Source organism: Manacus vitellinus, unplaced genomic scaffold (assembly GCF_001715985.3).
Source record: "Manacus vitellinus isolate BGI_N305 unplaced genomic scaffold, ASM171598v3 scaffold_42_pilon, whole genome shotgun sequence".
NCBI classification, from domain to species: domain Eukaryota; kingdom Metazoa; phylum Chordata; class Aves; order Passeriformes; family Pipridae; genus Manacus; species Manacus vitellinus.
In genome coordinates this window covers 893,439-912,290 of record NW_021940553.1, presented here as the reverse complement: position 1 = coordinate 912,290, position 18,852 = coordinate 893,439, and the positions used below count along the sequence as shown (strand labels likewise).

Here is an 18,852-nt window from a genome sequence, read left to right as displayed (position 1 = left end):
GTGCTGCAGGTGTAAGGTCTCCAGCAAGGGAGGAGAAGGAGGCACAGCTGCCTGACATAACTGTGCTCCTTCCAGGGATTCACCACCACCTGGGGGCACCCAGTTTTTCAAGGCAGCACCTTTAATGACACAACTGCTACTCCTCAGATGCATATCACAGACCGGGAAGGTCTCAGCCAGCAATCCCTGGAGTAGGAGGTCTTTGAGGAGTGCTGTGGGGCCACAGCGATGTGCCCGCCAGTCCTGTCTGTGATTAAGGCCACCTACATCTCTCTGGGGAGGAGGCCGTGCGCGAGTCAGAGGGCTGCTGTGGATTCTGTGGTATTTCTGGTGAATCCAGAGCAGTCCCAGTGGTGATACTCTTTCCAGGCAGCATCTACCAGACTAGATGCCACCTGCCCTCCCAGAGGAGAAGGTGGGGCCTGTGGCCTTCTAAGAGAAGCCGAGTTCAGCGCAGTAATCCGTATATCACGTGCTGGAGACCTGATGCATTTCCCAGAGGGAGAGCGTATGATGCTCATCAAGTTGCAGGAACCCACCTTTTTCTTTTCCTGGCGCAATAACCCGCTAATAGCATGTGTGACCTCCTGTCGCCGTGTCCCAGCTCGCTGGACTTTGGCACCAGGCAGTCGCATGAATCATGGTGGTGATTTTGCCGCAAGGCGGTTCCTGTCGTTATTATCTCCTTGCTGTGTCGATAACGCTCTGGTGGCGATGGTCAGGATTTCCTCGCACTACAGAGCTTTCCTGAAGATCAGCCCTGAGAGCAGTGGAGGAAGCAGCCGTTACAGGGTTGCTCCTGGCTGCTGAGAACTGGGTGGCCAACTTCAAACGTACGTGCGACCCGACATGATCCAAAGAGCGCGGCGGCAGCTCCTCTTTCCCCTCGTCTGCATCGTCAGTGGGGTTGGGTGGAAGCTCCTCTTCTCCTGCAAGTGCTCCAAAAGTTGAAGCGAGACTGGACATAGTTATGACAAACTGTCAGACAGAGCAGAAGCCCTGGAAAGGGAGATGAGGGAAAACTGTCCCATGTCCTGCCTGAAATCCTAAGGGAACAGTGTGGTTATGTCAGGGGAAGTTTAGGCTGGATATTAGAAACAGGTTCTTCCCCCAGAGGGTGGTTGGGCACTGAACAGGCTCCCCAGGGCAGTGGGCACAGCACTAAGGCTGCCAGAGCTCAAGGAGCATTTGGATGATCCTCTGGGGCACAGGGGGTGACTCTTGGGGATGGGCCTGTGCAGGGCTGAGGGTTGGACTCGATGATCCCTGTGGGTCCCTTCCAGCTCAGCATATCCTGTGATTCTGTCATGGCCAGGGAGGAATTCAGGGTCTCATCCCCACCCCTCTTGCAGTGCCACAGTTTTGGGACTACACACACTACAAGGTCTTTTAGTTGAAAGGAAGGCTACTTGTAGTTCAATTTATAAATGCTTGGGCAAACAGATTTTTTACTGAAACTCTTTTTTTCCTTTACAAGTGCCCATGTTTGAAGGTAAAAGCTAGTGAGCTGCGGGTTCTTCTTTCAGCCTTGGTGTTATGCTACTTTTCTCCTTGCACTCTCTGATCCCTGCACACAATGTCTTGCTTCAGGGTTTTGGTGGTGCTTCCAAGTAGAATAATAAATGATTATTACATGGGCTATGTTGACCTGGTGCAGGGCAGGTGAAGTATGACAGATTTCCAATATACAGCTCCTTTGCTGCTGTTCCAAAGAACTAGTGCCCAGCTGCCAGTGGCCAGTGAGGCCACGAAAACGGAGTGCAAGTAGCTCCAAGGGTTGCAAGTGCACCTGAGGCTGGGAACCTGCTGCGTGAGAGGTGGAGCTCTGTGACTACTTGACCATCCTGACATTCCTGTCTGAAGGAGAAGAAAACTGCTTTGTTTGGCTTCTGCTTGCCGTGTCTTTTCATGGTGCAGTTTGCATACAAGGCAGGACTTGAATTTATTCTGCCAGTCCTCAACTTCTGAGAGTTGTTGATTCGAGAAGGGCAAGGCTGCAGAGCAGCAGCTGGTGGCTGTGCTCTTCTGGGAGGTCTAAGGTAGCTTCCCTGAGATGAGGCTGGGTCAAAAGGAAGGTGGTGTGGCAATGCAGAAGTCTTCCTGCACGTGTTGCAGTGAAAAATGATCATTTAGTGGTCACCTAGAGTGGTCTGGAGTTTGGATGGAGTGATCTAGGCATCTTTCACAGGTGCTTTCCCAAAGGTGCTTGGTTATTTGCTATGTTTATCACAGGTGAGTCAGTCATTAATGCCCTGGTGGAAAGGACTGGGTGTTCAAGAGCAGAGGGTAAATGGAGCAGAGGATGGTTAGAAGTGAATTGGATGGGGACAGGTAAGGAATGGGAGTGGGATTTTGTGATGTTTCATTAGCTCACTGTCAAGTCTAGGCAAGTTGCTGCTCCTTGATGAGAGGAGTCCTGTATCTGAAGAAGTCAACAGAAGATCTCCATCTTTATGTCCAGGTTTCTAACCTTCTGCTTGTCTGTTTTGTCCATGTCTTCCAAGACTCGCCTGTTGATGCCTGTTTGGAGGGGTTGCCTCTGTGCCAAGAGGGCTTTCACTCTGCCAGACCTGCCCACATACCCACAGCCACCAAGGAACTAGCATGGGTAGATGCAATTAAAATAAGGTTTAAAAGCCCATATGAAAGGAAATAGAAGGGGGAAAAAAAAAAACCAAACCCAAACCAACCAACCAAACAAAACAAAAACCAACCAACCAATAAACAAAAAAAAAAACTCCAGTCCTGCAGGTTTCCAACAAATGGCTTTTCAGATCTCTAACACATGCAGAGAGACACATCCAGGGGACAGGTTCAAGGGGGCTCCTGCCCTGGGAGGTGAGGGCTGGGGGAGCTGTGAGTTTCTGCTGGAGCTGTAAGGAGTGTCTCCGGGCTGGGAGTTGTGTACAGTAGGAGCAGTCATCAGCCTTGTCTTACGTGCGCCTTGTCTCACTGGTTCGGATCGCTTCCCCCGTGGAAACCATCAAGAATTTCCGTTATTTCCTTTCCTGAGGCTTTGTTTGGGTGGGGATTTCTGGAAGGTATTTCACAGGCAGGTATAATTAAAGAAAGACATGCTCTTGCCTGGAGGCTTGACAAGGCTTCTTTAAAGTCAGGCCTTCGGCGTGGTGGCAAAACAGAAACCGTTTGTTGCCTGGCCCTATGGAGGGGAGGTCGGGGAAAAGGGGGAGCTAATCAGCTGGGAATCATCCCAGTTAAACGCTGCTCACCAGGGTTAAGGCCCTTATCCAGCAAATCCTTGAAATATGTGCTTAATTTTAAGTCCCCCTGACTTCAATCTGTTTACTCTTGTGCTTAACTTTAAGCATGTGCCTAAGTGCTTGGCTGGCTGTGGGCCAAGGCAAATAGTAGACTTAGGAGCAGATTCCCATAAAGTAAATGCTTTACTGGACTGAAGTTCCTTGGGACAGCACGGTGTCATAGCAGGTCTGGGGTGGTGGAAGGGGACAGTGCTGTGTATTCCAGCTTGGTCAAGTTATTCAGCATTGGGTACCACAGACCTGGGGCTGTGCATCCAAACAGTGTAGTCTCTAAACAGGCACCTGAATTTCAGCATCTGTATTGCTCTGCTCTGAAGACATCAGCCTCACCTGTAGCCTTCTGTACACCACAAACAGACTCTTGGAAAAATACGTTTTTCTTTTTCCTCTTAATTGAGAGAAAGGAACATGTTAGTGGAGGAAAATAATCTTGATTTTATCATCAGAAAAGGAAGGAGAACAGATTTTATGACCTGACTAATAAATCTTCATAGGAATTTGTGTGACTGCATTAACACAACAAAAAGGACTCCTGTATTAGCCCAAGCTTTTATAATGGCTTTATCTTCTTCTTTCTTGTTCCAAGCTAATTCCTGAAAGCCTTCTTTTAATCCCCCGTTTTGCTCATCCAGCCTGGACTTCTTAGAATGGCAGTGGGCTTTTTTTCTTTATATTTAATCTACAAATGACAGCGCTTAGAGCTAATAACTGCAGACGTGGCACGCACGAAAATGAAAAGCCACCATCAGAAAAGAAGATCTGTGTTTTTTGAAAACACCAGTACCAGGGGTTAAGGGAAATCTGCAGCTGGAACAAATACAGCACTCGTCTAACTTCCTCAATAACTCTGCCGGGGGAGCGGGCAGTTGCCAGACGAAGGAAGCGTGGTTAGCCATCGAGTCTTTGAATGCAGCTCCATTTCCCCCTCAAACCCATGGAATTTATATTAACCTCCAGCTTTTCTTAGCTGGTGGGAATTTTTTTTTTTCTTCTTTTTTTTTGGTTTTTTTTTTTTTTTTGCTTGAGGAAGAGCCTTGCTTTTGTTGCTTTGGTTTGCAGGAGGAGCGGAGGAGACGGTTCTGCTCCTCGTGCCGCGCTCCTGCTGGCGGAAGGCCATGGATGTTAAGTGAATAATTTCTGGCAGTGATAAGGAGAGAAAGGCTGAGTCTGCCAAGCACAGAGTCACAGACATCTGATGACTTGTTTTTGGGAAAGGCAGGCTTGAGAGATCCCGGCCTGCTGGATTGTCTCTGATCCCAGCAGAGATGCACGGAGGAGGAAGGACCCCATGTGCCTTTAGCATCTCGTGCATGGGTATATATGAAGTGGGCAAAGAGCAATATCATAGGATTGAAGAATGGTTTGGGTTGGAGGGGACCTTAAAGTTCATTTTGTTTCACCACCCTGCCATGGGCAGGGACAACTTCCATTAGACCAGGTTGCTCTAAGCCCCATCCAACCTGGCCTTGGACACTTCCAGGGATGGGACAGCCACAGCTTCTCTGGGTAACCCGTGCCAGGGACTCACCACCCTCACAGGGAAAAACTTCTTTCTAATCTAATCTAATCTTAATCTACCCTCCTTCATCTATATGAGAATACCAGCGAGGTTGTCCAAAACCACTTCCAGTGAAATACTTGTCTACCTAATTTAAGGCCACGGGAGAGCTATCCAGGTGAGTGTGGAGTGTATCTTTTGCATCCTGGGTCTGCTGTAGGGTTCCTGTGTGACTTCAGAGCCACTGTGAAGGCATAGCACCTGTGGGATGCTTATGGGTGTGGTGCTGATGGTGATGGGCTGGAGTCCTGGGCAGAGAAGGAAGCCAGCAAATGGACACAGGAGATGTGCTGGTTGCCAAAATTACCATCTCTCTGTTAACAAGCAGTTTGATGTCCACTTCCGAGTTGCTCATCAGGGCATCTCCAGTTTTCCTGTTGTGCCCCGTTCTGCTCATTACCCATACTGGTCTTGGTGGCCACTATCTCAGACCCTCTCCAGCTTCTGGAGCTAAGCCTGTCATACAAGCCCAATCCTGCCAGCTAGGAGGGCATCAAGGAGATTAGAAAGCAGTTGAAAAAGCTGTGATGAGGAGGGACAACAAGACATCCCAGTAAGCAAGGTCTTTAGTGTTGGTCACTTAACACATGAAAATATATCCAGGAGCTGTGTTGGTCTGTTGAGTTTTGCTGCTGATTCTTATGGAACTGTAGAATTGTTTAGGTTGGAAAAGACTTCTAAGATCATCAGATCTTACTGTTAACCCATGTTTGCCAAGCCCACCACTTAACCATGTCCCCAAGTGCCACATCTACAGGTCTTTTAAACCTCTCCAGGGATGGTGACTCCACTACTGCCCTGGGAGCCTGTGCCAGGGCTTGATAACCTTTTCTGTGAAGAATTTTTTCCTAATATCCAATCTCAATCTAATCTTTTTTGTTGCTGCTTGGTTCTGATGAAACACCTGAAGGTGTGTCCTCGTGACCAACGTGAAATTAATGGAAGAGGCTTCACCCAACACCTGGCAGTCAGTACCAAAGTAGCTGTAATTTATGCTTCCTCTGGCAGGAAAGCTGATGTTTGAATGATACCACTGTCTTTGGAGTTGTCATGGTTGAGGTTCAACCTTTGCAAGATACAGTAGAATGGTCACGGCCATCTTGCTGCCTGTCCCGTAGCAACTTTGGATAGGAAAGAGTTTTTCAGGACTTTTTTTTTTTTTTTTTTGGTGGTGATGCCAGATCCATTCCCAGGTGCCACGTTTGGACACTGCTGTAAAGCAGCTACAAACATGCTTTTTTCTTACTCGTCCTTGTTTTACCGTTTCAGAGTAGCCTGTGGCTCTCAGAGGTCTCCAAAACATCAGTGAAAAATCACCAGCGTAATTAATATATGATGTGATATGATTGCTAGTCTGTGGCCAGTGCATCACGTTTTCTGTGCTGTTCCCTGCATTAAAACCCATTGCAGCAGGAGGGATCTTAGATCCTGGAAGCATAAAAGGAAAATCCTGGGAGGGATCAGGTGGATGCTCAAGAAGCAGTTTCTTCTACCTGGGTACAGACTGGCAAGGAGAAAGTCAAACCCTTGTGTTGCACAGCCCACAGTCCCATGAAGGAATGGGACTTTTCAAAGGGAAGAAGAAGGCTTTTATAGGATTTGCACATTGGGGTATTTTCCAAGCTGGGGTGGCTGAGACATGGGATCCTTGCTTGCTCTCTCTGGGCTGAACTAGACTAAGCAGCAACTTCAGAGAGGGGAAAAGACATCTCTTTGTGGTGTAATCCTGGGGAAAGTGCATTGGCTCTGTCTTCAGCCAACTGTGAACAGGAATATCTGTTCTGGGAAAATGTTTCCAGCACAACACAAGGGACTTGGAGAAGGAAAGGACCATGCTTCAGCCACGGAGGTCTATGAGAATGGTCCGCTGGTCGACCAAGACGGGCTGCCACCACCATGACCCTATTCAAGTTGATGCCAAAATTCCCCTTTGCTTTGGTAGCGCAGTGTATGATCACAGTGTCATGGATAATGGCAAAAAATGCTCGTTTAGTTATTAACTATTGCCGGCAATCTTAGGGTGTTGAAAAAAGTTCACGCACTTGGAAGGCATCCAACAGGAAGTGCCAAGGGCTGAGCAGTGAGAAAGTTCTCCTGGTGCCTCTGGATCTACCAGATGTTGAAAGAAAAGGCAAGCCACCTCTTGTGTGTAAAGCTGTGAAGTTGTCACTCTGTAAATAAAGGGGTTTCGTTGCCGTTGCACTGTCCCAAATCCTGGGAGCTTGCATGATCTGAAGTTCCTTCAGGCTGAAACCCCAGTCCACCCAAGAGCAGATTTTTGAAGGCCTGGTTCTGGGGCATTGCACAGATGGACATGGAAAACACAGTATTTTGTTAACAGTAAGGGTGAAATGAAAATATATTCGGATACAGCCCTTACCACCTGCCAGGAGCGATGCTGAGGTTGGAGCGCAGCTGGCCAGAGGAGGCTGTGCCAACACTGGGGTTTGCACAGAGATTCAGCAGCTTAGAGGTGACCTGGGCTCTGGTCCCAAACTCCCTGAGGTCCTGTGGGGTCTGTTTGTAAGATCACCTTAAAAATTATTGGAGGAGGCCCCTGTTCTGCCCGCAGGTCTCTTCCTCGTGACACCATCCACCACGATGGAACAGTGAGGAGGTGCTGAGGGTGGAGGGGGATTGAAGGAACCTCCTGCCATCTCACCTGCCTGCTTCATCTCTGCTGGAGAGCCATGGTCAAACAGCACAGCAAGCTGCACCAACGAGGGTTTGAAGGGGACAAGGTACCAGGAAAAACCAGGCTGGGGAGCATGAAAAATATAGAGGAAAAGCGTATTTTAGAGAAATGCGAGGTCCCAGAGGGACCGAAATAGCTCTAGTTACAAATATTCCCATAGCAACCTCATAACACTTTTAATTCCCCGCTACAGCAGTTCCTCCCTCACCCCCAAACTAGTGCAAGCCAAGGAAAATGTAGGAAATGCTTTTCAGAGTAGAGCAGCCCTTTTTCAGGATGCGCTTGGGCTACCTGGACAGACTGCAAACCAAACAGCCTGTCTTGGTCTCAAGTGATGGAGGCAGTATTTATTCCCAATAGTAGCTGAAAAAGGCTCCCTCTTCCAGGGAAAAGCAAGCCCAGGTGATCAACGCGATTTATTTTAGTGATTCTTTAAATATTCTGCATTTAAGGACTCCAAGCAATGGTGTGATTATATCTATACTTACTGGATAAATGTATTTATTTATGGATGGGATGCTTTACTGCTGACAGTACAGTTTCTTTTTAGGCCTGACCAGGGTAGAGGAAATACATACAAATAAACAATAAACCTAAACAACACTAAAATAACATCAGTTAAAACAATTAGAGTTACTTCCACTTGCGAAGTATTGTTCCCATTTTGCTATAACATGGGAAAAACTCCATTTCCTAAGTCAGCTCGTAACTGATTTGGGATTTGCGGATTCTGGTAACAAAAGGGGATTTCTTTTGTCTGTTATTTATACTCTTCCTATGGCACCATGTGTCTGCGTTGGAGTGTCTGGAGCACCCTGTCTCAGTGCAGCAGTGTCTCCAGCCTGTCCCCATCTCCGTGGCTTAGCTGGGCCTCGGTGGCACTGGCTGGGCTTTTCTTTCTGCCCATCCCGGTTGTGCTGATGTGTGTACGTGTGTGCTTGCAGAGGTCGTTACTCCTAGGAGACTTTGTCCTGGTTTTTAAAGTTTTATTATCTCTGAGTTATGTATAATTCAGGAGCTTAGGGGCCGAGAGTTAAAAATAGACCCCGGAAAACTCGCTGTGAGTAATCAGCAGAAGGCATTGAGGAAGGTTCAGGTTATGTTTCACTTGGGATGCTTTGCCTAATTATTCTAATGCTTTAATTGCATTTGCATCCTTCACCCCGCACAGGGAGTTTCATGCTGGGTTGTTCTGCCATTCTCTGAGTCTTTTGTGTCATCCCAGAGCTGGATGCAGAGGGATGAGGTGGGACAGCTTAGCTGCTACCAAGTGTTTAGTGCCATTTTCAGTGCTGTCTTCCCTCTAGCTGTGTGTCTGCTCTCTGCCAGGAGCCAGTAACAAACACCAAGGAGAGGTGATGGGAAAGCAAGGATCTAAATTATACTTTTTTGGGTCTGGGACTGCTTGTGTAGAGTCTGTAAGTCATGAAAACACCCTTCATTCTGAGAGGGACTGTGTATGCCAGCATTAACACTCAGCAAGTGGAAATCCAGGAGGTTGTGTCCTTGGGGTTCTGTGAGAGGGGAGAGCCCTCTAGGAAATAGTGCTTGTATTTTTAATGATAACTAAAGAGTGATATTTAGCTATGACAGTCCTGATCACAGCCACAGCTGTCTCCTCTGTGCTCCCACTGCTTTTTTTCGGGGGGGAGAGAGTCTCCTTCAGTGTGCTCATCACTGAGGCAGGTGTGCTGCAGCTACATGCTCAGCCTTTGCTGGCAGTCTGTGATTTATGGTGTTCCCCCCAAAGATGCAGTTAATCAGGAAATCCTCCAAACCAGGACATCTCCCATGGAATGACTTAGAATCATAGAATGTCCTGAGTTGGAAGGGACCCAAAATGATCATTGAGTCCAACTCCTGGCCCTGCACAGGACACCCCAGCAATCCCACCCTGTCCCTGAAAGTGTTGTCCAAATGCTCCTTGAACTCCTCTTTGAGGAATGTTGCATGATTCATCAGGCAAGCACATCCTACTGTCGAGGTCCCTTCTCTACCACAGGACTCGTTGGATCAGTGGTGGCAAAGCTGTAAGAGTTTTGCTCATTTTCCAACTCCTGGGTGGCTGGAAGCTAATTCCTCTTTGTCATCCCTATAGCTTAATTTAGCCCTGGCTCCAATGACTGAGAAGAAGGTGTCTTCAAAGGTTATGGGACCCATGTGTGCTGTGTTGTGGGTGAGGAAGGATGGGAGAGCCACAACCATCAAGTGTTGTAAGGATTTACCTGCCCTTTATCCTGTGTGAGAAGTATTTTGTAAAATTGTTTTTTCTATTCCATGGATGTTGAGCACCAACTGCTTCCTTATTCAAAAGCAACTCTTATTGTAAGCACCTTCCAGGAAAAAATGAATAGCTTGCAATTTGAAGGAACAGATTTATCACTTACATTTTAGCAGAGAGGAAATAATTTCCATGTGGCTTCCTGACAGTGTTTGGTGTCCTTCCATGGCCTCCAGACCAGGTCAAGGCTTTGGTTTGTGCCTCAGCTCTCTCCTTTCAAGAGGTAAAAAATTCCCCTTGTGTGAGAGAGGAGAGTCCCCTCATGTGACAGACCAGAGCCATGGGAATTCCTGGAAGGGGAAGAGGCAGGTGGCCTCTGCGGAGATAGCTCTGCTGGAATTGCCCACAGGACTTACAGATGTTGATATGTCATTGAATCACAGAATTACAGAAAGGTTTGGTTTGGAAGGGACCTTAAAGCTCATCACTTTCCAATGCCCCTGCCATGGGCAGGGACATCTTCCACTAGAATCACCTCCACTAGAAATGCTGTTCTTGGACGGGTAGAGATGATGGGGATGCTGCTGGTGTGGAGGTGTTATTCATGTGCAAGGGCATACCTGGGATGGTTGTACTGAATATTGGCACATTCAACCCCATAGGCACCAGGATTGTGGGACTGGCACACATATTAAACTGTAATGAAAGTTAAATGTATCTGCAGCTCTGTGCTGTCTCAGACTTTCCTGCTGTGGATAATCCATCCTATAGGCAGATGAAAGCCTTATCATGGGGTGTTGCATTTCACTGGGTTGGTTTCTGCTGATCATGTCTGGAATTACAATATATTTATCTTTTTATGCTCCCTCCAACCTTGGTATTTCTGTTGTTGCCTTTGCACAGGCAGATGGGGTGTCTTCGGGGCTGCTGTGATCCCGGCCCCACCTCACCCTTCCCACTCCCCCGGAAAATAAATCCCACCCTGAACTTTGTGTGCCATAAAACCCAGCGAAACTCCCAGCTCCTACCCCAGGCCTAATAACCTGTTTGTTCAGTTCAGGCCTTCTGCAACCATTTGTTTAAGATAAGCAAGGGCGGATGTTTCTTGAGGGCACAAAAGGCTCTTCAGATAAATCTCCTGCGGACTGATCCCGTGGAGTGGTCGGATCATTTCTCTTCCTTCTCTCATCAGCAGAATTTTTTCCCATCAGTCCAGTTGTTTTTCTCAGCTTTTCGTTCACACTCAGGGTTTCAGTGTTGCTGTTTCCAATTCAGGCATCTTCACCTGCTTGACCATCACAGGCTAGGAGTGTTTATGGAAGGGACTGAATAAGTTGGTGTGAGAGAAGATGGTTGTTTTCTGGGGTGTTTCACATCTGAAAGTTGGGATGTGTTAGACATGAAGACCATGGGGATGCAACAATGAACCTGAACATCTAGTGGCCTCTCCAGTCTTTGTGAAACACCCACAAGTTCAGGCACCTCGGGCAACTGTTGCACTTCAGAAGTGGAGAAGGAGAGAGGGTGCAGATTGGTCCCAGATAGGACCCTCCCTTTTGTAAGGCAGTTGTTGTCAGATGCCAGAGGAGTTGCTGTCATTTGCTGCCTCAGGGTGGTCACAGAAGAACCAGGGACAGAAAACCCCCCCACACCTCATTCCTGCTTATCTCCCTGTGGCTTGGGAGTGTTCATGGATGAGAGGCTGGATATGTCCCGGCCATGTGTGGTGCCACTGGGACCCCCATGCACTGGGCTGATCCCACAGCGTGGGCAGCAGGGGAGGGGGGGATTCTACTCCTCTGACCCATAGGTGAGACCCCCACCTGCAGACCCTACCTCCTGTCCAGCAGCAGAAGGACATGGAGCTGCTGGAGCAAGTCCAGAGGAGGCCATGGAGATGCTCCAAGGGCTGGAGCCCCTCTGCTCTGGAGCCAGGCTGGGAGAGCTGGGGGTGTTCACCTGGAGAAGAGAAGGATCCAGGGAGACCTGGGAGCCCCTTCCAGTGCCTAAAGGGGCTCCAGCAGAACTGGAGATGGACTTGGGACAAGGGCTTGAAGGGACAGAACAAGGGAATGGCTTCCCACTGTCGGAGGGCAGGGTTAGATGGGATATTGGGAAGAAATTCCTGGCTGTGAGGGTGGTGAGGCCCTGACACATGCTGTCCAGAGGGGCTGTGGCTGCCCCATCCCTGGCAGGGATGGTGGAACTAAATGGTCTTTAAGGTCTCTTCCAACCCAAGTCATTATAAGATTCTACCAATTTACCATCACCAGTAAAAGAGGCAAAGCTGGTGCCTTCCTCCAACTTCTCCAGATGATGCTGCTGCAAAGGAGGCAGAGAAAAATGATAGCAAAGCTCTTTCTTTTAGCAGGGTAGCACTAAAGCCAGCCATTTCCCTCCTTTGTTCCTGCCTCTCTTCCTCCTGTCACTCCCAAGCCAGTATCCTGCAGGTTGCTGGGCTGAGATGTGGGGTGGGATCAGGAGAGAGATGTTGCTGGAGAGGGGTAGGTATCCATGGGGGAAGAGGTGAAGGTTCTTGGGTTGCTGCAGATTGCCAACGAGATTTTGAAAGCTTTATATTTGTTCTTTCATTATAATTTGATGTAAGTGGGTCTGGGGCAGCAGAGAGGCAGCTGCCAGCTTTCTGGATTCCCACAGGCAGGTGGACGGGGATGGAGGTTGGACAGACACCTTCATAAGGAAGGTAAAGCACAAAAATGGTGCACATGGGCTTCAGACCCGCTCCCTCTGACTTCTGTTTGCAGCAATTCCAGTAGGTGACAGAGTTCCCTTGGTGTGTGCTAGCTGGCCATGTGACAGTCACCTAAGCTTGCCAAGTATCACCTTATCCAAGAGTTACTTTCCCCAGAAAATCTAACAATGTGTATGCACGTCACAACATAGCTATCTCTTGAGAACAGGCCCAGGGAGCAGACAATTCCTGAACAACCCTTCTTTTCCAGAGCTTTTGGCCTTTCTTGCTGGAGCATGTATGTTTATGATTTAAATTGGAACGTACATGCATTAGAAGTCTCATGGGCATCTCAGGTTCTGCTCCAAGCTTCCCACCATGTAAACCACAGAGTGTTTAGCTCCAAAGTTGAAAATTACCCCTGTTTGCAATCCTTCCTGTGACCATGGGCTGCTTGTGCTTTGCTTTTCCCACACCCCTCACTTCCAGAACATGCAGCTCTGAAATATTGGTTTGTTACCTTCTCCAACCACCTGCAAATAAATACCAAAACAAAACCCATGTGGGAAGGAGACCAAGTGCAATTTTGCTGCCCACTGAGGAGTTGCAAACCTGCCTCTGAAAACCATGAGCACCTGAGTTTGATGGTGCCTGTTGCCCAGGCAGGAGCAAAAACCGTCCCTCTTGTGTGGGTCTTCTCACAGACTCATTGCAGAGCAGAGGGTGGTTTTCTCCCTTGTGAGACATTTGGTTTCGGAAATGTTCAGAGATTTTGGCTTTGAAAGGAGTATGTCTGCTGAAAGGTGCATTTCAGATCCACATTGTCCTCAGTGAGCTGGCTCTACTGAAGGCACTTCCACTGCTGTCCTGCACAACCCATGGTGGGGAACAGCCTCAAGACAAGAGCCAAAGCTCTCACTGTTCCCTTGAGATTCGGGCCTGTCCCCACCCACCCATCACCTTTGGTCTTCTCTGGCCACTCTGCCCTCCTTACAAGTTGCTGATATTTCCTTTTACATCAGCTCGCTGCACAAAAAAAGTCAACTTTTCTGCCTTCCAAATTTAGCTCTGTTTAGGCACCAAAATAGACAAGAGTAGGGATCAGTGACTGTTTTTTTCCAAAACATTGTCTCATGACTAGGACTGAGGAAGGGAACTGCTCGGCAGGAGAAGGGAGACATTTGGTTTTCCTAACGGGGACACGAAGTTCTCCTGTGTTCAGGCACTGGCAGTGTCCAGGAGTGCTCCTTGGATTAGGAGCTTATTCCCGTGTAATTAATTTGTCTTTCATCCCATTGGCATCAGCTGCTGGTGGGTCGAGGTCTGAGGAAGCACAGGGATTCTCTGCAAGGAGGACATGTGGGAATGCACCACTGTACATACGGTTTCTAGTTGGAAAGAGCAGAGACTTTAATGAGGGCTTCGGAAATTGGTCCTTGTGTTATGCAGAGATAGTTTCATTTTTCCAAGGTAATTGTATTTGCACGTGTGTCTGCAGTGAAGCTTAAATTCTTAAAAACGCCCCAAGCTTTAGCCTCCTGTGGTAATACAGCATTAGAAACAGCCTCGCTGATTATTGCACTATTTTTAGCCTCATTTCCTAAACTGTGTGGCTGATGTGCTTGGGCTGTGTGTGTCTCCTCCTTCCCTTCCTTTTCTCGTTGAGTTTGGTATCCATTGGCCAATTCCAAGTAATTTTTCACGGGAGCAGAGGTCTTGGTGATATTAAGCCCCTCCTGTGCATTCAGTGAAAATGAATGATTGGGAAAATAAGTGGTGAGGAAGACTCAAACCACAGCCCTCAGTAATAAAGGTTCAATAGGAGCAACCTGGTCTTGTGGAAGTTCTCCTTGCCCGTGGCAGGGGGGTTGGGACTGCGTGATCTTTAATGTTCCTTCCAAACCAAACCATTCCAGGGTTCTGCAATTCTAAGCTATTATAGAATCCTAGAATATCCTGACTTGGAAGGGACCCACAAGGATCATCAGGTCCAGCTCCTGGCCCTGCACAGGGCAGTCCCAACCATCCCACCATGTGCTTCACCACTAGACCCTTCACCATGGTCGTAGCCCTCCTTTGGACGTTTTCTAATAGCTTTGTATTTTGGCTTGGTGAGTTCTGTATTGGCTTGAAGTCTTGAGGAGCAAAGGCATCCAAAGGTGAAGGCTCCAGCTGCCATGGGAGCTGTAGGGTTGTTGCAAAGGCAGTTTCTCCTGGCTTTTTGCAGATGGTCAGGATGGATGGTCACAGTTAACCCTGATGGTCTTTGGCTCAGTGGTGCCTCTCAGGCCTGCATGCCTAAATTCATTGTCATCCCCAGCAACCTCTCTCCTCCAATTACGTCTTCCACCAGAGAAACTCAAAATATTATTATCTCAGTAACCACTGCAAAAATGAACTGTAATTTTTAAAGGCTCTTCGTGCGAAGAGAGAGGGACTTTTTTTTGAAGTCGGTGTGTTATGTTGTCATGCCAATGTCACAAAGGCGCTGTTCAATGAGACACATCCCCACCCAGCCCTTGCCCTTGCCCAGGCTGCTCCCTCATGGCCCCTCATGTGTGGTGATTCACCAGCAGCGGCTGGAGCTCCAGGCCGAGATAGATTGCGATGGAAATAAAAGGAGCGACTTTTACAGGGCTTTTATTGCCAGCTGGGGAAGTACAATACTGCATAAATAAAATTCATTATGGTTATGACAGCTCTGTGGTCCCTGGAAAATAAATAACACTTTGCACTTATGCAGGGCCTTTCATCCAGGAACCTCGGAGCTCTTCACGAGCATTAACAAAGCCTTGTCATGCCCATAGTAGGATGGCAAATACAGCATCCCACTTATCAGATGAACATACCACGTCAGAGTCGGCACCTTCAGTGGAAAGAGGACACTGGAAAGACAGCAGCTGGAGTTACACACAGCTCTTCCACTGCCTTGGCTTAGAATCAGAATCCTAGAATGGCTTGTATTGGAAGGGGCCTTAAAGATCATCTTGTTCCAACCCCCCTGCCATGGGCAGGGACACCTTCCACTAGACCAGGTTATTCAGAGGCCCCTCTAGTCTTGCCTTGAACAATTCCAGGGATAGGAAGTCCACAACCTCTCTGGGCAACCTGTGCCAGGGCCTCACCACCCTTATAGTAAAGAATTTCTTCCTAATTCCTAGTAAAGAATTTCTTCCTACTATCTAATCTAAATCTGTCTTCCTTCAGCTTGGGCTTGGGCACATCATTTAACACATCCTTGTCATCTCAGTTTTTTCCAGTAAGATGTATGCCACCTGTCCTTTCCATGGCGTTGACTTGTTCACGGTGGGCAGGCTCAGCAAGGTGCTCGTGTTGTGGTTGTTCCCTTCCTAACAGCACAAGAGCACAGACCTGCCAGCTGTGTCCTCAAAAGGATACTGAGACACACATTTTTACAGCTGGGTTTTGGATCAATATACGAAGGAAACAGCCCAGGGAAAGTGGGTGGCTTGGGTGGACCAGAGTTGTGTGTAAAGTAGGTGAATTCCCTGTCAGTGGTGTATACTTGGATTTGTACAAACATGATCCAGTTTTTTGCCCCGTGTGGTTTCTCCCACGCAGAAACTGCAGGTAACTTCATTCCCTGCTCTTTGAGGGCCCTGAGAGGGTACAACAAGTCTGGGTTTTCCAGACCCGCTTTTGTATGGACTGGGATTTTGTAAGGATGTTTGGATGGGAACCGTTCCTTTTACCACGCTCACATGTGGGTGCACAGCTCTGTCCCAGTCTGACCCCTTCCATGCCGATGCCTCCTGTCTCTTGGAGCTCATTGCTGCTCTTCCCTCTGTTTTGCAGGGTTACCATCCGTTGCCTCATGAAGCTGAAATCGCACACACCAAAAAGCTGTTCAGAAGGAGGAGAAACGACCGGAGGTAGGTGAAACCTCTTTCGTGTTTTTTTTAATCTTTTCTTCCTCGCGCACATTCCTCCACTGTCTTGTGGACTGTCTTGAGACACGGCTGCTGTTGAGCAGCTGTCAGCACTGGATTAATATATAAACCCTTATTTGAGCACTGACATCCTGAAAATACAGTCTATCCATCCCTCTGGTTTGTCTTTTAAATCTGGAATATGTCCTATATTGCTCCAGGAGTATCTTGAGGACCTTCTCTTCCCCTTGTAAATATTCCAACATAGCCAGATCTCCTCACTTGTAAGAGGCATCTGGCAAGTTATTATCTGTTAAAGCTTGAGTCCTTGGGCTTTGCTTTCTCTTTTTTCTATTGAAAAGCAAAATTTGTTGACTTTCAGGGTCACCTGAAAAGTGGGTATGGTTTGGTTAAGAGGAGACTGGAGTGAGCCTCATGTGTCTGTCTGTGGGAAGGAGGGGATGTGCTAAACAGGCAGCTGAATTCCTTTGGCATTGGCAATTTCAATCCACTGAGTTAATTTAATAGGGTCCATTGGATATTTAATTGTGTAAAATGCATATTTAATTATTGGAGGGCATCTAGAGTCCTTGATATGCATCGTGACTATGGTTAAATGTGAAAATAAGCAAGGAATGAGGGAGGTAGTTACTACCTGTAGCTTTATTTCTGCTGACTTTTTCTGCTGTGGCTGAGACAACACATCCAGGGTAACAAAGCGTTTCTAAAACCAGGAGTTTGTTTGCAAGGTGATTCAACAGGAGGAAAAGTGGCCAACGTTTTCTCTGAGAATGAAATCTGCACCTGAGCTGTCACAAGGGGGGATTTTCGGTGAAGTCCTACAGATACCTAATAGCAGTTGGAGTGTGTCCTCAGATCACCCCATGGCTTCTCGGAGCCATGGTGCAGTTAACCCTATGCGTGGTTTGGTTTTCCCAAATTTTACCAAGTGACCAAAAAAACCAGCTGAATAGAGTTTTCTTAGGCATACTAGAAGCATTCCTCTGTGGGGCAGGGCGGTTCACGAGCAGCAAACTGTTTTTCCTCTTCTCTTTGGGGCTCCCTCCTTTCCTCTTGTACGCAATTTAAAAGACAATTTAGTCTTGTGATTTAGGGGGGGAGTGGGAAAGGTCTCATTTCGTCTGGGTTGCAGCCCTGTGATCACCAAAACGTGGTTAAAATCAAGCTGAAGTCTGCAGTGTTGCAATAGTTGGTTTACTTGAAGCACTGGTCTGGGCTCCCTGAAAATCACAGTGGAGGTTGGAGCATCCTGCTCCCAACTCACCTCACTAGGTGGGTCTTCCTCTGCCATCCAAAGAGTGCATGATGCTTTGGGAGAGGAGACCTTCAGAGCCACGTGGTCTCCTGCCTGAAGTCCCATGACCAAAGCTGCAATGAACCATGGAACTGCGTGTTGGTTCTTCCCTCCCATCCGAAAAAACCAGCCACTTGGAGGGATCACTCCAGGTGTGCACTTCTTCTTTCTGGTCCCTTCAGATAAACCATCAGCAGACAAAAGCATTCAGCCCCTCAGGGCCTCCCTGCCTCTTACACAGATGTCAATGAGGGATAGCAAAAGAAACTGCCTTGGGCTGTGGTTGGAAGATCACAGGGTGAGATACAGCCCAGACCGGGTAGCACTGGGATAATATCCCGGGATGAGAGGAAAAAGGCCCTAAAACCCGACTGATCCAGCATCATTCTGGAGGAGACATGGGGTCATTTCAGCCCTAAGCAGTCACAAATGAAATAAAATGGAAAGAACACACAGTCCTGCAGGAGTAGTCGATGCTTACACAGAAAAACATATTTATTTTAGTTCCAAAATGGTAAGAAGCCTGTGTAGAGGAAGCTGGAGTGAAAAAGCAGTCTTTTAAATAATTATTTGAAAGGATAAGGCATGATCCCTTCCCCTAGACTTCAGCTTGGAACCTCAGCAGCCTCATTCTCCCCATGCAGCCTCATTCTCCCCATGACACATTGTTTGATGCTGGGGTTTTCAGGGTCCCCTTGTCTCTGAGGTGCATTTGGGACTAGGAGTCCTTCTAATGTCACTTGAGTTGCCTCAGAGAGGACTTGCTCCTTAAAATTGATTTCTAGAAGTAAGTTAGGTCTCAGAATGGTCATTTTATGTGAAAAACAGGATGGAAATAGGGGATGGGAAAGGCTAGGAACAGGGGGACAGAAAAAAAGGGAATAGGAAAAAAAACCAGACTGTATTGGAGCACAAACAGACTACAAAGCTGTTCACACTTCATTGCAATGCTATTATCTTAATGTCTGAGGTGTAGTTCTCAGTAGGGGGTGAGGAGCAGGAAGAAAAGCTTAATTTCTGATCTGGTGGAGCCATACAGGTGGCATAAAAATCCCTCAGGGTGAGATGTTACGACAGGATAAAAAGCCAGGAGATACAGGCTTTCTTTTTTAAATCTTATCTGGATATGGAGGCACTCAAAATTGCAAGATTGTGGATTGGGCATCAGAGGCAGCGAGGCTTGGGAGAGGCTGAGCAGGG

At 47.7% G+C, this 18,852-nt stretch overlaps 1 protein-coding gene across 1 annotated transcript in view; it reads left to right on the top strand.

Annotated features, from left to right (window-relative positions):
* The window catches only part of CTIF (cap binding complex dependent translation initiation factor), a 118,795-nt gene that overhangs the window by 34,456 nt on the left and 65,487 nt on the right, over positions 1-18,852 (top strand). Inside the window, 1 exon segment of the mRNA XM_018078816.3 lies at positions 16,264-16,340. Coding sequence (XP_017934305.1) covers positions 16,264-16,340 — 77 coding nt within the window.